The sequence below is a fragment of the Salvelinus fontinalis genome, unplaced genomic scaffold, assembly GCF_029448725.1.
Source record: "Salvelinus fontinalis isolate EN_2023a unplaced genomic scaffold, ASM2944872v1 scaffold_0583, whole genome shotgun sequence".
Classification (NCBI taxonomy): domain Eukaryota; kingdom Metazoa; phylum Chordata; class Actinopteri; order Salmoniformes; family Salmonidae; genus Salvelinus; species Salvelinus fontinalis.
The window spans coordinates 82,490-99,984 of NW_026600792.1; the positions used below are offsets into that span (position 1 = coordinate 82,490).

At 47.2% G+C, this 17,495-nt stretch overlaps 1 protein-coding gene across 4 annotated transcripts in view; it reads left to right on the forward strand.

The window, feature by feature from the left end:
• LOC129846540 (DNA annealing helicase and endonuclease ZRANB3-like) overlaps window positions 1–17,495 on the forward strand; it is an 81,632-nt gene that overhangs the window by 50,451 nt on the left and 13,686 nt on the right. For 3 of the 4 annotated variants that reach the window (XM_055914473.1, XM_055914474.1, XM_055914472.1), the window contains exons 16-19: window positions 8,669–8,784; window positions 9,404–9,505; window positions 11,850–11,992; window positions 13,352–13,504. In XM_055914473.1, the coding sequence (XP_055770448.1) occupies window positions 8,669–8,784; window positions 9,404–9,505; window positions 11,850–11,992; window positions 13,352–13,504 (514 nt within the window). Of the gene's footprint in view, window positions 1–8,668; window positions 8,785–9,403; window positions 9,506–11,849; window positions 11,993–13,351; window positions 13,505–15,234; window positions 15,679–17,495 lie in introns of those variants that run through there. The other variant, XM_055914475.1, reaches the window with a different exon arrangement.

Here is a 17,495-nt window from a genome sequence, read left to right on the forward strand (position 1 = left end):
CATATGTTGTAATGCTGTAATGCTATGTATCACTGAGGTAGTCCTCAATATGCCGCCAGCTGCCTCCCTCCGTTGTGTGGTGATTGGGTAAGGGAGGGTGTGACATTATTAATGTTAGTATTATTATAGAAGGAGATTGTTTCTTCTCCACAGCATGCCTTATGGGATTCAAACTGCCTCTGAACTATAGCTTCATGAAATTGCTTTTATTTTGTGTATTTTGCATTTACTTCAAGTTTTCTAATTGCTTTTTAATTGCTCCGAAAAACTCCATAAGAATGAGTCATATTATCTGCCCCTCGTCTGTCTGTCTGTCACTACATGAATTAACACCCTCAACAGCACCAACCAGCTCCAGACACCCCTGCATGCTTTCACCCAGTCATCATAACACATCATCACACATTCTGATCCAGAAATATGTCCAGAAAAAAAGAACTGTGTTCTGTTAGTCCTGCCTTGTCTTGTCTTTCCCATTCGTGACTTTTCCTGAAGCTCATTTAATGGCAGTTAATGGCCTTGTGTATGTCACTCACTTCTGATGGTGATGTGCCACTAGTGGCTGGGTGTTCTATTTCCAGACATTCCTCAGTCTCAGGGTTAATGTGGAACACTGCAGTGGACCAATATAAAAGTGACCTATCAGGTTCGGAGCGGCTTAATGAGAGCGAGAGAGAGACTCGGTGAGCATAGCCTTGCTATTCAGAAAGGCCGCCGTAGGCAGACCTGGCTCTCAAGAGAAAACAGGCTATGTGCTCACTGTCCACAAAATGAGGTGGAAACTGAGCTGCACTTCCTAACCTCCTGCCAAATGTATGACCATTTTAGAGACACATATTTCCCTCAGATCACACAGACACACAAAGAATTCGATAAACTCCCATATCTACTGGGTGAAATACCACAGTGTGCCATCACAGCAGCAAGATTTGTGACCTGTTGCCACAAGAAAAGGTCAACCAGTGAAGAACAAACACCATTGTAAATACAACCCATATTTGTTTATTTGTTTTCCCTTTTGTACTTTACTATTTGCACATTGTTACAACACTGCATATAGACATAATATGACATTTGAAATGTCTTTATTCTTTTGGAACTTCTGTGAGTGAAATGTTTACAGTACATTTTTTATTGTTCATTTAACTTTTTGTTTATTATCTACTTCACTTGCTTTGACAATGTTAACATATGTTTCCCATGGAGAGAGGGAGAGGATTCTAGAAGACAGAGAGGCATTAGATTCTAGACCCCTGAGAGGCATTAGATTCTGGACCACAGGGAGGCATTAGATTCTAGACCACAGAGAGGCATTAGATTCTGGACCACAGAGAGGCATTAGATTCTGGACCACAGAGAGGCATTAGATTCTGGACCACAGAGAGGCATTAGATTCTGGACCACAGAGAGGCATTAGATTCTGGACCACAGAGAGGCATTAGATTCTGGACCACAGAGAGGCATTAGATTCTGGACCACAGAGAGGCATTATATTCTAAACCACAGGGAGGCATTAGATTCTAGATGGCAGAGAGGCATTAGATTCTGGACCACAGAGAGGCATTAGATTCTGGACCACAGAGAGGCATTAGACTCTGGACCACAGAGAGGCATTAGACTTTGGACCACAGAGAGACATTAGATTCTGGACCACAGAGAGGCATTAGATTCTGGACCACAGAGAGGCATTAGATTCTGGACCACAGAGAGTCATTAGATTCTGGACCACAGAGAGGCATTAGATTCTGGACCACAGAGAGGCATTAGATTCTGGACCACAGAGAGGCATTAGATTCTGGACCACAGAGAGGCATTAGACTCTGGACCACAGAGAGGCATTAGACTTTGGACCACAGAGAGACATTAGATTCTGGACCACAGAGAGGCATTAGATTCTGGACCACAGAGAGGCATTAGATTCTGGACCACAGAGAGTCATTAGATTCTGGACCACAGAGAGGCATTAGATTCTGGACCACAGAGAGGCATTAGATTCTGGACCACAGAGAGGCATTAGATTCTGGACCACAGAGAGGCATTAGATTCTGGACCACAGAGAGGCATTAGATTCTGGACCACAGAGAGGCATTAGATTCTGGACCACAGAGAGGCATTAGATTCTGGACCACAGAGAGGCATTAGATTCTGGACCACAGAGAGGCATTAGATTCTGGACCACAGAGAGGCATTAGATTCTGGACCACAGAGAGGCATTAGATTCTGGACCACGGAGAGGCATTAGATTCTGGACCACGGAGAGGCATTAGATTCTGGACCACGGAGAGGCATTAGATTCTGGACCACGGAGAGGCATTTGATTCTAGTCTTATAAACCGCCCCATTTAATGCAGTAATGACATCACACCAAATTCAGTTAGAACTAAAACACCAACAATCTGCTGTCTCCCACCTAGATAGATATCCTGTCTGTTCTAACTAAAGCTGCTGTCTCCACCTAGATAGATATCCTGTCTGTTCTAAAGCTGCTGTCGCCACCTAGATAGATATCCTGTCTATTCTAACTAAAGCTGCTGTCTCCACCAAGATAGATATCCTGTCTATTCTAAAGCTGCTGTCTCCACCTAGATAGATATCCTGTCTATTCTAACTAAAGCTGCTGTCGCCACCTAGATAGATATCCTGTCTATTCTAACTAAAGCTGCTGTCTCCACCTAGATAGATATCCTGTCTGTTCTAACTAAAGCTGCTGTCTCCACCTAGATAGATATCCTGTCTATTCTGACTAAAGCTGCTGTCTCCACCAAGATAGATATCCTGTCTATTCTAAAGCTGCTGTCTCCACCTAGATAGATATCCTGTCTATTCTGACTAAAGCTGCTGTCTCCACCTAGATAGATATCCTGTCTATTCTAAAGCTGCTGTCTCCACCTAGATAGATATCCTGTCTATTCTAACTAAAGCTGCTGTCTCCACCAAGATAGATATCCTTTCTGTTCTAAAGCTGCTGTCTCCCACCTAGATAGATATCCTGTCTATTCTAACTAAAGCTGCTGTCTCCCACCTAGATAGATATCCTGTCTATTCTAACTAAAGCTGCTGTCTCCACCTAGATAGATATCCTGTCTGTTCTAACTAAAGCTGCTGTCGCCACCTAGATAGATATCCTGTCTGTTCTAACTAAAGCTGCTGTCTCCCACCTAGATAGATATCCTGTCTATTCTAACTAAAGCTGCTGTCTCCACCTAGATAGATATCCTGTCTGTTCTAACTAAAGCTGCTGTCTCCCACCTAGATAGATATCCTGTCTGTTCTAAAGCTGCTGTCTCCCACCTAGATAGATATCCTGTCTATTCTAACTAAAGCTGCTGTCTCCACCTAGATAGATATCCTGTCTGTTCTAACTAAAGCTGCTGTCTCCCACCTAGATAGATATCCTGTCTGTTCTAACTAAAGCTGCTGTCTCCCACCTAGATAGATATCCTGTCTATTCTAACTAAAGCTGCTGTCTCCACCTAGATATATATCCTGTCTGTTCTAAAGCTGCTGTCTCCACCTAGATAGATATCCTGTCTATTCTAACTAAAGCTGCTGTCTCCACCTAGATAGATATCCTGTCTGTTCTAAAGCAGAAGGATTGCTTTATCCTAGGTATTCCTTGAAGAGGTGGGGTTTCAGGTGTCTCCGGAAGGTGGTGATTGACTCCGCTGTCCTGGCGTCGTGAGGGAGTTTGTTCCACCATTGGGGTGCCAGAGCAGCGAACAGTTTTGACTGGGCTGAGCGGAAACTGTACTTCCTCAGTGGTAGGGAGGCGAGCAGGCCAGAGGTGGATGAACGCAGTGCCCTTGTTTGGGTGTAGGGCCTGATCAGAGCCTGAAGGTACTGAGGTGCCGTTCCCCTCACAGCTCCGTAGGCAAGCACCATGGTCTTGTAGCGGATGCGAGCTTCAACTGGAAGCCAGTGGAGAGAGCGGAGGAGCGGGGTGACGTGAGAGAACTTGGGAAGGTTGAACACCAGACGGGCTGCGGCGTTCTGGATGAGTTGTAGGGGTTTAATGGCACAGGCAGGGAGCCCAGCCAACAGCGAGTTGCAGTAATCCAGACGGGAGATGACAAGTGCCTGGATTAGGACCTGCGCCGCTTCCTGTGTGAGGCAGGGTCGTACTCTGCGGATGTTGTAGAGCATGAACCTACAGGAACGGGCCACCGCCTTGATGTTAGTTGAGAACGACAGGGTGTTGTCCAGGATCACGCCAAGGTTCTTAGCGCTCTGGGAGGAGGACACAATGGAGTTGTCAACCGTGATGGCGAGATCATGGAACGGGCAGTCCTTCCCCGGGAGGAAGAGCAGCTCTGTCTTGCCGAGGTTCAGCTTGAGGTGGTGATCCGTCATCCACACTGATATGTCTGCCAGACATGCAGAGATGCGATTCGCCACCTGGTCATCAGAAGGGGGAAAGGAGAAGATTAATTGTGTGTCGTCTGCATAGCAGTGATAGGAGAGACCATGTGAGGTTATGACAGAGCCAAGTGACTTGGTGTATAGCGAGAATAGGAGAGGGCCTAGAACAGAGCCCTGGGGGACACCAGTGGTGAGAGCGCGTGGTGAGGAGACAGATTCTCGCCACGCCACCTGGTAGGAGCGACCTGTCAGGTAGGACGCAATCCAAGCGTGGGCCGCGCCGGAGATGCCCAACTCGGAGAGGGTGGAGAGGAGGATCTGATGGTTCACAGTATCGAAGGCAGCCGATAGGTCTAGAAGGATGAGAGCAGAGGAGTGAGAGTTAGCTTTAGCAGTGCGGAGCGCCTCCGTGATACAGAGAAGAGCAGTCTCAGTTGAGTGACTAGTCTTGAAACCTGACTGATTTGGATCAAGAAGGTCATTCTGAGAGAGATAGCAGGAGAGCTGGCCAAGGACGGCACGTTCAAGAGTTTTGGAGAGAAAAGAAAGAAGGGATACTGGTCTGTAGTTGTTGACATCGGAGGGATCGAGTGTAGGTTTTTTCAGAAGGGGTGCAACTCTCGCTCTCTTGAAGACGGAAGGGACGTAGCCAGCGGTCAAGGATGAGTTGATGAGCGAGGTGAGGTAAGGGAGAAGGTCTCCGGAAATGGTCTGGAGAAGAGAGGAGGGGATAGGGTCAAGCGGGCAGGTTGTTGGGCGGCCGGCCGTCACAAGACGCGAGATTTCATCTGGAGAGAGAGGGGAGAAAGAGGTCAAAGCACAGGGTAGGGCAGTGTGAGCAGAACCAGCGGTGTCGTTTGACTTAGCAAACGAGGATCGGATGTCGTCGACCTTCTTTTCAAAATGGTTGACGAAGTCGTCTGCAGAGAGGGAGGGGGGGGGGGGGGGGGGAGGAGGATTCAGGAGGGAGGAGAAGGTGGCAAAGAGCTTCCTAGGGTTAGAGGCAGATGCTTGGAATTTAGAGTGGTAGAAAGTGGCTTTAGCAGCAGAGACAGAAGAGGAAAATGTAGAGAGGAGGGAGTGAAAGGATGCCAGGTCCGCAGGGAGGCGAGTTTTCCTCCATTTCCGCTCGGCTGCCCGGAGCCCTGTTCTGTGAGCTCGCAATGAGTCGTCGAGCCACGGAGCGGGAGGGGAGGACCGAGCCGGCCTGGAGGATAGGGGACATAGAGAGTCAAAGGATGCAGAAAGGGAGGAGAGGAGGGTTGAGGAGGCAGAATCAGGAGATAGGTTGGAGAGGGTTTGGGCAGAGGGAAAAGATGATAGGATGGAAGAGGAGAGAGTAGCGGGGGAGAGAGAGCGAAGGTTGGGACGGCGCGATACCATCCGAGTAGGGGCAGTGTGAGAAGTGTTGGATGAGAGCGAGAGGGAAAAGGATACAAGGTAGTGGTCGGAGACTTGGAGGGGAGTTGCAATGAGGTTAGTGGAAGAACAGCATCTAGTAAAGATGAGGTCAAGCGTATTGCCTGCCTTGTGAGTAGGGGGGGGAAGGTGAGAGGGTGAGGTCAAAAGAGGAGAGGAGTGGAAAGAAGGAGGCAGAGAGGAATGAGTCAAAGGTAGACGTGGGGAGGTTAAAGTCACCCAGAACTGTGAGAGGTGAGCCGTCCTCAGGAAAGGAGCTTATCAAGGCATCAAGCTCATTGATGAACTCTCCAAGGGAACCTGGAGGGCGATAAATGATAAGGATGTTAAGCTTGAAAGGGCTGGTAACTGTGACAGCATGGAATTCAAAGGAGGCGATAGACAGATGGGTAAGGGGAGAAAGAGAGAATGACCACTTGGGAGAGATGAGGATCCCGGTGCCACCACCCCGCTGACCAGAAGCTCTCGGGGTGTGCGAGAACACGTGGGCAGACGAAGAGAGAGCAGTAGGAGTAGCAGTGTTATCTGTGGTGAGCCATGTTTCCGTCAGTGCCAAGAAGTCGAGGGACTGGAGGGACGCATAGGCTGAGATGAGCTCTGCCTTGTTGGCCGCGGATCGGCAGTTCCAGAGGCTACCGGAGACCTGGAACTCCACGTGGGTCGTGCGGGCTGGGACCACCAGGTTAGGGTGGGCGCGGCCACGCGGTGTGAAGCGTTTGTATGGTCTGTGCAGAGAGGAGAGAACAGGGATAGACAGACACATAGTTGACAGGCTACAGAAGAGGCTACGCTAAAGCAAAGGAGATTAGAATGACAAGTGGGCTACACGTCTCGAATGTTCAGAAAGTTAAGCTTACGTTGCAAAAAAATAAAAGTAAAATAAAAGATCTGATTGACTAAAATGATATAGATCTGCTGGCTGGTGAAGTAGCCTGGCTAGCAGTGGCTGCGTTGTTGAAAGTGAAGCTGGCTAGGTGACCTCGACAATTTCTCTAAATTTCTCTAAACTACACAATTATCATGGATACAAGGACAGCAAAGACAACTAGCTAACACTACGCTAATCAAGTCGTTCCGTTGTAATGTAAGTTTCTACAGTGCTGCTATTCGGTAGAAGTTGGCTAGCTAGCAGTGTTAGCTAGCAGTGTTGGCTAGGTAGGAGGACGGCAGCGCGGCAGGCGAAAATAGCTGGCTAGCTAACCGATAATTACTCAAAGCTACACAATTATCTTAGATACAAAAATAGCAAAGAAAACTATGTAGCTAGCTAACACTACACAAATCAAGTCGTTCCGTTGTAATGTAATCGTTTCTACAGTGCTGCTAATCGGTGGCTAGCTGGCTAGCTAGCAGGGTTGACTACGTTACGTTACGTTAGGACGAGAATACCTGGCTAGCGAACCTCAGCGAACCTCGATAACTACACAATTATCTTTGATACAAAGACGGCTATGTAGCCAGCTAAGTAGCTAGCTAAGATCAAAACAAATCAAAGATAGCAAAGACAACTGTGTAGCCAGCCAACACTACACTAATCAAGTCGTTCCGTTGTAATGCACTCGTTTCTACAATGCTGCTATTCGGTGGCAAGCTGGCTAGCTAGCAGTGTTGGCTACGCTGCGTTACGTTAGGACGAAAATAGCTGGCTAGCGAACCTCAATAACTACACAATTATGTTTGATACAAAGACGGCTATGTAGCTAGCTAAGATCAAACAAATCAAACCGTTGTACTGTAATGAAATGTAATGAAAAGTTATACTACTATTGGGTAGACGGTGGACGTTTGCTAGCTGGCTAGCTGCTGGGCAGATAGCAGTGTGGACTACGATAGACGACGAAATACGATAATTACGCAATTATCTTTGATACACAGACGGCTATGTAGCTAGCTAAGAAGAAATTGCTAAGGTTGGACAAATTAAACCGTTGTACTATAATGAAATGTAATGAAATGTAATGAAAAGTTATACTACCTGCAGAGCGAATGCAAATGCGACCGCTCGCTCCAAACCGGATGTAGATTTTAGATAGATTTTAGATAGATAGATAGATATTAGATATATATTAGATATTAGATATATATTTTAGATAGATATCCTGTCTGTTCTAACTAAAGCTGCTAAAGCTGCTGTCTCCACCTAGATAGATATCCTGTCTATTCTAACTAAAGCTGCTGTCGCCACCTAGATAGATATCCTGTCTATTCTAAAGCTGCTGTCTCCACCTAGATAGATATCCTGTCTGTTCTAACTAAAGCTGCTGTCTCCCACCTAGATAGATATCCTGTCTGTTCTAACTAAAGCTGCTGTCTCCACCTAGATAGATATCCTGTCTATTCTAACTAAAGCTGCTGTCGCCACCTAGATAGATATCCTGTCTGTTCTAACTAAAGCTGCTGTCTCCCACCTAGATAGATATCCTGTCTATTCTAACTAAAGCTGCTGTCTCCACCTAGATAGATATCCTGTCTATTCTAACTAAAGCTGCTGTCGCCACCTAGATAGATATCCTGTCTGTTCTAACTAAAGCTGCTGTCTCCCACCTAGATAGATATCCTGTCTATTCTAACTAAAGCTGCTGTCTCCACCTAGATAGATATCCTGTCTATTCTAACTAAAGCTGCTGTCTCCACCTAGATAGATATCCTGTCTAAAGCTGCTGTCTCCATCTAGATAGATATCCTGTCTATTCTAACTAAAGCTGCTGTCTCCCACCTAGATAGATATCCTGTCTATTCTAACTAAAGCTGCTGTTTACTGTGGCGGTCCCTCCTAGATGTATTATGGAGTCTAATTTCCACCAATTGACCTTTTCTTGCAGGCATTGTCATCATTAGGGAGCCTCACCCCTAGACCGTCATGACCTTTCTCCTCTCTCCCTCCCTGCAGCCCAGACAGACAGTGTATCTAGTCCTGCTGATGACACTACGGCCAGTCTCCCCCTGTACCCCAACATGAAGTTCTGCGCCAGCAAGAACACTGAGCGTATCTACCTTTACTCCCAGGTACATGACGCTGCTTCTACTCTGTACTCAACACTCCTCGTCCCCTCTCGCCTCCTCGTCCCCTCTCGCCTCCTCGTCCCCTCTCGTCCCCTCTCGCCTCCTCGTCCCCTCTCGCCTACTCCTCATCCCTTCTCCTCTTCCTTCACCTCCCTCCTCTTCCTTCACCTCTCTCCTCTTCCTCCTCCCTCCTCCTCTTCCTCCTCTCTCCTACTCCTTCATTTCCCCTTATTACCTGTAGTCCAATATGTTTTTGATATGAGTGACAAATGGAAATGTAATATTTTCTGTGACAGACCTCTTATGTACCATCAAAGGATAAGCATCTATCTACCTTCTTCAACATAACAATACCCTTACGGCATAAATCAGATGTGGTTTACCCTTTTAAATCATGTCCGATTTGATTAATCCTAGGCCACTCACATTATTCAGAAATGGATTTAATCAACTGCTAAATAAACATGTGATCAGATTGGTCAGTCTGGGTGAAATGTAAAGTATTACGTATGAGGAATTGGCTGACAAATGTCTTTTTTTAAATTGGTTGCAATGCCCAGTTGAAGTGTGTGAATGTGTTTTCAGCTGTGTTATCTATTCTCTGTGTGTCTCCCTTCATCAGGAGGACAGTCCACTGCACTGGAATTTCATTCCTCTGGACATTAAACTGGACAGCTGGGAGGACCTGCCTGAAGCCTTCAGACGCAGAGAGAACAGGACTCAGGTCGGTTTGTTTGACCTGCAAGTAGACAACACTGTAGTCACAGGAGGGAAGCTGTCACCTAGAGGTAGATAACACTGTAGTCTAGTCACAGGAGGGAAGCTGTCACCTAGAGGTACACAACACTGTAGTCTAGTCATAGGAGGAAAGCTGTCACCTAGAGGTAGACAACACTGTAGTCTAGTCACAGGAGGGACGCTGTCACCTAGAGGTACACAACACTGTGGTTGTCTAGGAGGGAAGCTGTCACCTAGAGGTACACAACACTGTGGTTGTCTAGGAGGGAAGCTGTCACCTAGAGGTACACAACACTGTGGTTGTCTAGGAGGGAAGCTGTCACCTAGAGGTACACAACACTGTAGTTTAGTCACAGGAAGGAAGCTGTCACCTAGAGGTACACAACACTGTAGTCTAGTCACAGGAGGGAAGCTGTCACCTAGAGGTACACAACACTGTAGTCTAGTCACAGGAGGGAAGCTGTCACCTAGAGGTACACAACACTGTAGTCTAGTCATAGGAGGGAAGCTGTCACCTAGAGGTACACAACACTGTAGTCTAGTCATAGGAGGGAAGCTGTCACCTAGAGGTACACAACACTGTGGTTGTCTAGGAGGGAAGCTGTCACCTAGAGGTACACAGCACTGTAGTCTAGTCACAGGAGAGAAGCTGTCACCTAGAGGTAGATAACACTGTAGTCTAGTCACAGGAGGGAAGCTGTCACCTAGAGGTACACAACACTGTAGTCTAGTCACAGGAGGGAAGCTGTCACCTAGAGGTACACAACACTGTGGTCTAGTCACAGGAGGGAAGCTGTCACCTAGAGGTACACAACACTGTAGTCTAGTCACAGGAGGGAAGCTGTCACCTAGAGGTAGACAACACTGTAGTCTAGTCATAGGAGGGAAGCTGTCACCTAGAGGTACACAACACTGTAGTCTAGTCACAGGAGAGAAGCTGTCACCTAGAGGTACACAACACTGTGGTTGTCTAGGAGGGAAGCTGTCACCTAGAGGTACACAACACTGTAGTCTAGTCACAGGAGGGAAGCTGTCACCTAGAGGTAGACAACACTGTGGTCTAGTCACAGGAGGGAAGCTGTCACCTAGAGGTACACAACACTGTAGTCTAGTCACAGGAGGGAAGCTGTCACCTAGAGGTACACAACACTGTAGTCTAGTCATAGGAGGGAAGCTGTCACCTAGAGGTACACAACACTGTGGTTGTCTAGGAGGGAAGCTGTCACCTAGAGGTACACAACACTGTAGTCTAGACACAGGAGGGAAGCTGTCACATTTAAAGGCGCAGTCATTTAAAGGCGCAGTGAGGTTTAAAGTGGTGTTGTGACTCTCTCTGTGTGGGTCAGGTACTGAGGCTTAAAGTGGTGTTGATGTGACTCTCTCTGTGTGGGTCAGGTACTGAGGGTTAAAGTGGTGTTGATGTGACTATCTGTGTGGGTCAGGTACTGAGGTTTAAAGTGGTGTTGATGTGACTATCTGTGTAGGTCAGGTACTGAGGTTTAAAGTGATGTTGATGTGACTATCTGTGTGGGTCAGGTACTGAGGTTTACAGTGGTGTTTATGTGACTATCTGTGTGGGTCAGGTACTGAGGTTTAAAGTGGTGTTTATGTGACTAACTGTGTGGGTCAGGTACTGAGGTTTAAAGTGGTGTTGATGTGACTATCTGTGTGGGTCAGATACTGAGGTTTAAAGTGGTGTTGATGTGACTAACTGTGTGGGTCAGGTACTGAGGTTTAAAGTGGTGTTGATGTGACTATCTGTGTAGGTCAGGTACTGAGGTTTAAAGTGATGTTGATGTGACTATCTGTGTGGGTCAGGTACTGAGGTTTACAGTGGTGTTTATGTGACTATCTGTGTGGGTCAGGTACTGAGGTTTAAAGTGGTGTTGATGTGACTATCTGTGTGGGTCAGGTACTGAGGTTTAAAGTGGTGTTTATGTGACTAACTGTGTGGGTCAGGTACTGAGGTTTAAAGTGATGTTGATGTGACTATCTGTGTGGGTCAGATACTGAGGTTTAAAGTGGTGTTGATGTGACTAACTGTGTGGGTCAGGTACTGAGGTTTAAAGTGATGTTGATGTGACTATCTGTGTGGGTCAGATACTGAGGTTTAAAGTGGTGTTGATGTGACTATCTGTGTGGGTCAGGTACTGAGGTTTAAAGTGATGTTGATGTGACTATCTGTGTGGGTCAGATACTGAGGTTTAAAGTGGTGTTGTGACTCTCTCTGTGTGGGTCAGGTACTGAGGTTTAAAGTGGTGTTGTGACTCTCTGTGTGGGTCAGGTACTGAGGTTTAAAGTGGTGTTGTGACTCTCTCTGTGTGGGTCAGGTACTGAGGTTTGTCCAGCAGTGGAGCACTCTGACAGCCATGAAGCAGAGACTGATCCGCCGCAGTGGTCTCCTGTTCTGCAGCCCAGTCCTGGCCCTGGACCAACTGACCAGCACCCAGCGCAAACACAGCAGCACCAAGAGGTAGGTGGGGGGAGGGATTGAACCTGTCCTATGTCTCCATCCTGCTGTGTTGGTGCCCAGACGGCATCAGATAATCACAGATTCATCCTGGTTCATGTGGGGGTGGGTGTCTCAAGAGCCAATCATAGTGGACGTAGGAGGAAAGCGTTTGACAGGATGTGGGATTTATTCGCTAATCAAGGTTTGCCCCATTGACTGCACATCAAGCTGATTTCCAGAGATGATATGTTGGTTAAAGACTTCATGCTGAGAAAGTATGGTAGAAACAAAGTCCAACTGGGAACCCTGGTTCCTACAGAGCTAGAGATTCACACTGTAACTGAGCTAATACAGGAGCAAGGAGCTGGATGGGAAGGTGATTATCGTGTAGTAAGGAGATGGATGGGAAGGTGATTATTGTGTAGTAAGGAGATGGATGGGAAGGTGATTATCGTGTAGTAAGGAGATGGATGGGAAGGTGATTATCGTGTAGTAAGGAGATGGATGGGAAGGTGATTATCGGGTAGTAAGGAGATGGATGGGAAGGTGATTATCATGTAGTAAGGAGATGGATGGGAAGGTGATTATCCTGTAGTAAGGAGATGGATGGGAAGGTGATTATCGTGTAGTAAGGAGATGGATGGGAAGGTGATTATCGTGTAGTAAGGAAATGGATGGGAAGGTGATTATCGGGTAGTAAGGAGATGGATGGGAAGGTGATTATCATGTAGTAAGGAGATGGATGGGAAGGTGATTATCCTGTAGTAAGGAGATGGATGGGAAGGTGATTATCGTGTAGTAAGGAGATGGATGGGAAGGTGATTATTGTGTAGTAAGGAGATGGATGGGAAGGTGATTATTGTGTAGTAAGGAGATGGATGGGTAGGTGATTATCCTGACGTTAGTTAGACTCTGCTGTAGTGCTGTGCTGGGTTGTCCTGAAGGATCAGGGCCGTCTTCACAAAGAGACTCAGAGTAGGAGTGCTGCTGATATAGGATCAGTTTAGCCTTTTAGACACACCCCTCCGCCCAACACCTCAGTACTACTGTCAGTTAGACCTGGCTTTCATGTCCTTTCATCCAGCCTCTCTACACTGGGCTGTTTGAAGCCCAACAGGCCCCTCACCCCTTCTCTCTTTCATGCAAATCTGCCCCTTCCTCTCTTCTTCCTCCTCCTCCTTTCTTCAAGATTCCTCCTCTTTGATGTGTCTCCTTCCTCTCCTCATCCAGCTATCTGACCTTACTCTTCCTCTCCTCCTTCTCATCCTCCCTCCCCCCAGGTAACTTCCTCCTCCCTCCCTCCATCCTAACCAAACTCCCACTCTCCTCCCCCATCCCTCCATTCTGGTACCTAACCATACTCTTCCTCCCTCCATCCAGGTATCTAACCAAAGAAGATGTGTCCCAGGCCTCTCTCAGTAAGGCCCAGTGTGATGGAGGAACTGTTCGCATGGTCAACAAGGAGATCTTCTTCACCAAGAGGAGAACTACCTCTATGTCACGACCCAACACCTCTGCCTCCGTCCCAGAGAAGTAGGTGTACAGTCTCCTAGAGAGTCATAGCAACACTAGTTCACAGTGTCAAACTTTCTCCTCCACATTGAAATGATATTACATTGAAAGACCACGGTATGTCCTGTCTGTACAATTGTTGTTCTATACCCAAGGAACTAAATGTAAGTGTTTACCACAGAGGGACCAGGCTATAATCCACTGTTTTAGAGGCTGTGGGACCAGTGAGTGTTTACCACAGAGGGACCAGGCTATAATCCACTGTTTTAGAGGCTGTGGGACCAGTGAGTGTTTACCACAGAGAGACCAGGCTACAATTCACTGTTTTAAAGGCTGTGGGACCAGTGAGTGTTTACCACAGGGGGACCAGGCTATAATCCACTGTTTTAAAGGCTGTGGGACCAGTGAGTGATTACCACAGGGGGACCAGGCTATAATCCACTGTTTTAAAGGCTGTGGGACCAGTGAGTGTTTACCACAGGGGGACCAGGCTATAATCCACTGTTTTAGAGGCAATTGACTGAAGGCTTGTTGGATAGATGGAGCACATCGCTATGGCAACCACCACAGGGACTGGCTCTTTCTCTCTCACCCAGCGAGTCTTGCTGATTGGTTGAGGATCATCGGGGGCGCTCCAGAGAGCCGTGTCCCATCTGTTCCCTAACGTGTGGACAGGCAGTACCCTGGTGGAAGGCTGTAAGAACACATCCACACTGTGGCAGTGGTCCAGGCTCACCTTCCTCTCCCTCTGCTTCTCCAGCCAGGAGGAAGACTCACACAGACAACAACCATATGTCCCAGCCCCCTAAAGCATGCTTAGACGTTCCTATTGAATGAATGCCTTGTACCTGTATAGTAATACAGTAGCTTCCACACACTGGTTGAATCAATGGTGTTTCAAATCAAATCAACGTTTATTTGTCACGTGCTCCGAATACAACAGGTGTAGTAGACCTTACAGTGAAATGCTGAATACAACAGGTGTAGTAGACCTTACAGTGAAACGCCGAATACAACAGGTGTAGTAGACCTTACAGTGAAACGCGGAATACAACAGGTGTAGTAGACCTTACAGTGAAATGCTGAATACAACAGGTGTAGTAGACCTTACAGTGAAACGCTGAATACAACAGGTGTAGTAGACCTCACAGTAAAACGCTGAATACAACAGGTGTAGTAGACCTCACAGTAAAACGCCGAATACAACAGGTGTAGTAGACCTCACAGTAAAATGCCGAATACAACAGGTTAGTAGACCTTACAGTGAAACGCCGAATACAACAGGTGTAGTAGACCTCACAGTAAAATGCCGAATACAACAGGTTAGTAGACCTTACAGTGAAACGCGGAATACAACAGGTGTAGTAGACCTTACAGTGAAATGCTGAATACAACAGGTGTAGTAGACCTTACAGTGAAATGCTTACTTACAGGCTCTAACCAATAGGGCAAAAAAGGTATTAGGTGAACAATAGGTAAGTAAATAAATAAAAACAACAGTGGAAAAATAACAGTAGCGAGGCTAATATACAGGCACCGGTTAGTCGGGCTGATTGAGGTAGTATGTACAGGTAGATACGGTTAAAGTGACTGCACATATGATAAACAGAGAGTAGCTGTAGCATAAAATGGCGCCGGAGGAAATGGCAGCAGTTTTACGGGCGCCCAACCAATTGTGCTACTATGTGGGGGGGTTTTGCGTTATTTGTAACTTATTTTGTACATAATGTTTCTGCCACTGTATCTTACAGCAAAAAAGAGCTTCTGGATATCAGGACAGCGATCACTCACCTCGGACTAGACAAAGATTCTTTCTTCAACAAGCAGGACGCACAGGACATTCTCCAAACACCCGACAAGGCCAACATCCCTGTTATTTGCAAGAGGAAGAGACGCAGGTACAGAGGAAACAGAGCGGGGTGCCTCGTAAGGATCCGCAGAAGGCGACTGGGAAAGCTGCCGTTACCATCAATATTGCTCACCAACGTGCCATCATTGGACAATAAATTAGACGAGGTACGATCACGAATATCCTGCCAACGGGACATCATACTCTGTAATATCTTATGTTTCACGGAATCGTGGCTGAATGACAACATGGATATTCAGCTAGCAGGATATACGCTGCACCGGCAAGATAGAACAGCACACTCCGGTAAGACGAGGGGGGGGGTCTGTGCATATTTGTAAACAACAGCTAGTGCACGAAATCTAAGGAAGTCTCTCGATTTTGCTCGCCTGAAGTAGAGAATCTTGTGATAAAATGCAGACCACACTATTTGCCTAGAGAGTTTTCAGCTATACTTTTCGTGGCTGTTTATTTACCACCACAGACGGATGCTGGCACTAAGACCGCACTCAGTCAGCTGTATAAGGAAATAAGCAAACAGGAAACCGCTCACCCAGAGGCGGCGCTCCTAGTGGCCAGAGACTTCAATGCAGAGAAACTTAAATCAGTTCTACCTAATTTCTACCAGCATATTAAATGTGCAACCAGAGGGAAAGAAATTCTAGATCACCTGTACTCCACACACAGAGACGCGTACAAAGCTCTCCCTCGCCCTCCATTTGGTAAATCCGACCACAATTCTATCCTTCTGATTCCTGCTTACAAGCAAAAATTAAAGCAGGAAGCACCAGTGACTTGGTCTATAAAAAAGTGGTCAGGTGAAGCAGATGCTAAACTACAGGACTGTTTTGCTATCACATGTTCCAGGATTCTTCCTATGGCATTGAGGAGTACACCACATCAGTCACTGGCTTTATCAATAAGTGCATCGAGGACGTCGTCCCCACAGGGTACATACCCCAACCAGAAGCCATGGATTACAGGAAACATTCGCACTGAGCTAAAGGGTAGAGCTGCCGCTTTCAAGGTGCGGGACTCTAACCCGGATGCTTATAAGAAATCCTGCTATGCCCTCCGATGAACCGTCAATACAGGTCTAAGATTGAATCATACTACACCGGCTCCGACGACGCTCGTCAGATGTGGCAGGGCTTGCAAACTATTAGACTACAAAGGGAAGCACAGTCACTTCTATGCTAGCTTTGAGGCAAGCAACACTGAGGCATGCATGAGAGCATCAGCTGTTCCGGACGACTGTGTGATCACGCTCTCCGTAGCCGACGTGAGTAAGACCTTTAAACAGGTCATTATTCACAAGGCTGCAGGGCCAGATGGATTACCAGGACGTGTGCTCCGGGCATGTGCTGGCCAACTGGCAGGTGTCTTCACTGACATTTTCAACATGTCCCTGATTGAGTCTGTAATACCAACATGTTTCAAGCAAACCACCATAGTCCCTGTTCCCAAGAACACGAAGGCAACCTACCTAAATGACTACAGACCCGTAGCACTCACATCCATAGCCATGAAGTGCTTTGAAAAGCTGGTAATGGCTCACATCAACACCTTTCTCCCAGAAACGCTAGACCCACTCCAATTTGCATATCGCCCAAACAGATCCACAGATGATGCAATCTCTATTGCACTCCACACTGCCCTTTCCCACCTGGACAAAAAGAACACCTTCGTGAGAATTCTATTCATTGACTACAGCTCAGCGTTCAACACCATAGTACCCTCAAAGCTCATCACTAAGCAAAGGATCCTGGGACTAAACACCTCCCTCTGCAACTGGATCCTGGACTTCCTGACGGGTCGCCCCCAGGTGGTGAGGGTAGGTAGCAATACATCTGCCACGCTGATCCTCAACACTGGAGCCCCTCAGGGGTGCGTGCTTAGTCCCCTCCTGTACTCCCTGTTCACCCACGACTGCATGGCCAGGCACGACTCCAACACCATCATTAAGTTTGCAGTCGACACAACAGTGGTAGGCCTGATCAACGACGAGACAGCCTATAGGGAGGAGGGCAGGGACCTGGCCGGGTGGTGCCAGATTAACCTATCCCCCAACGTAACCAAGACGAAGGAGATGATTGTGGACTACAGGAAAAGGAGGACCGAGCACACCCCCATTCACAACGACAGGGCTGTAGTGGAGAAGGT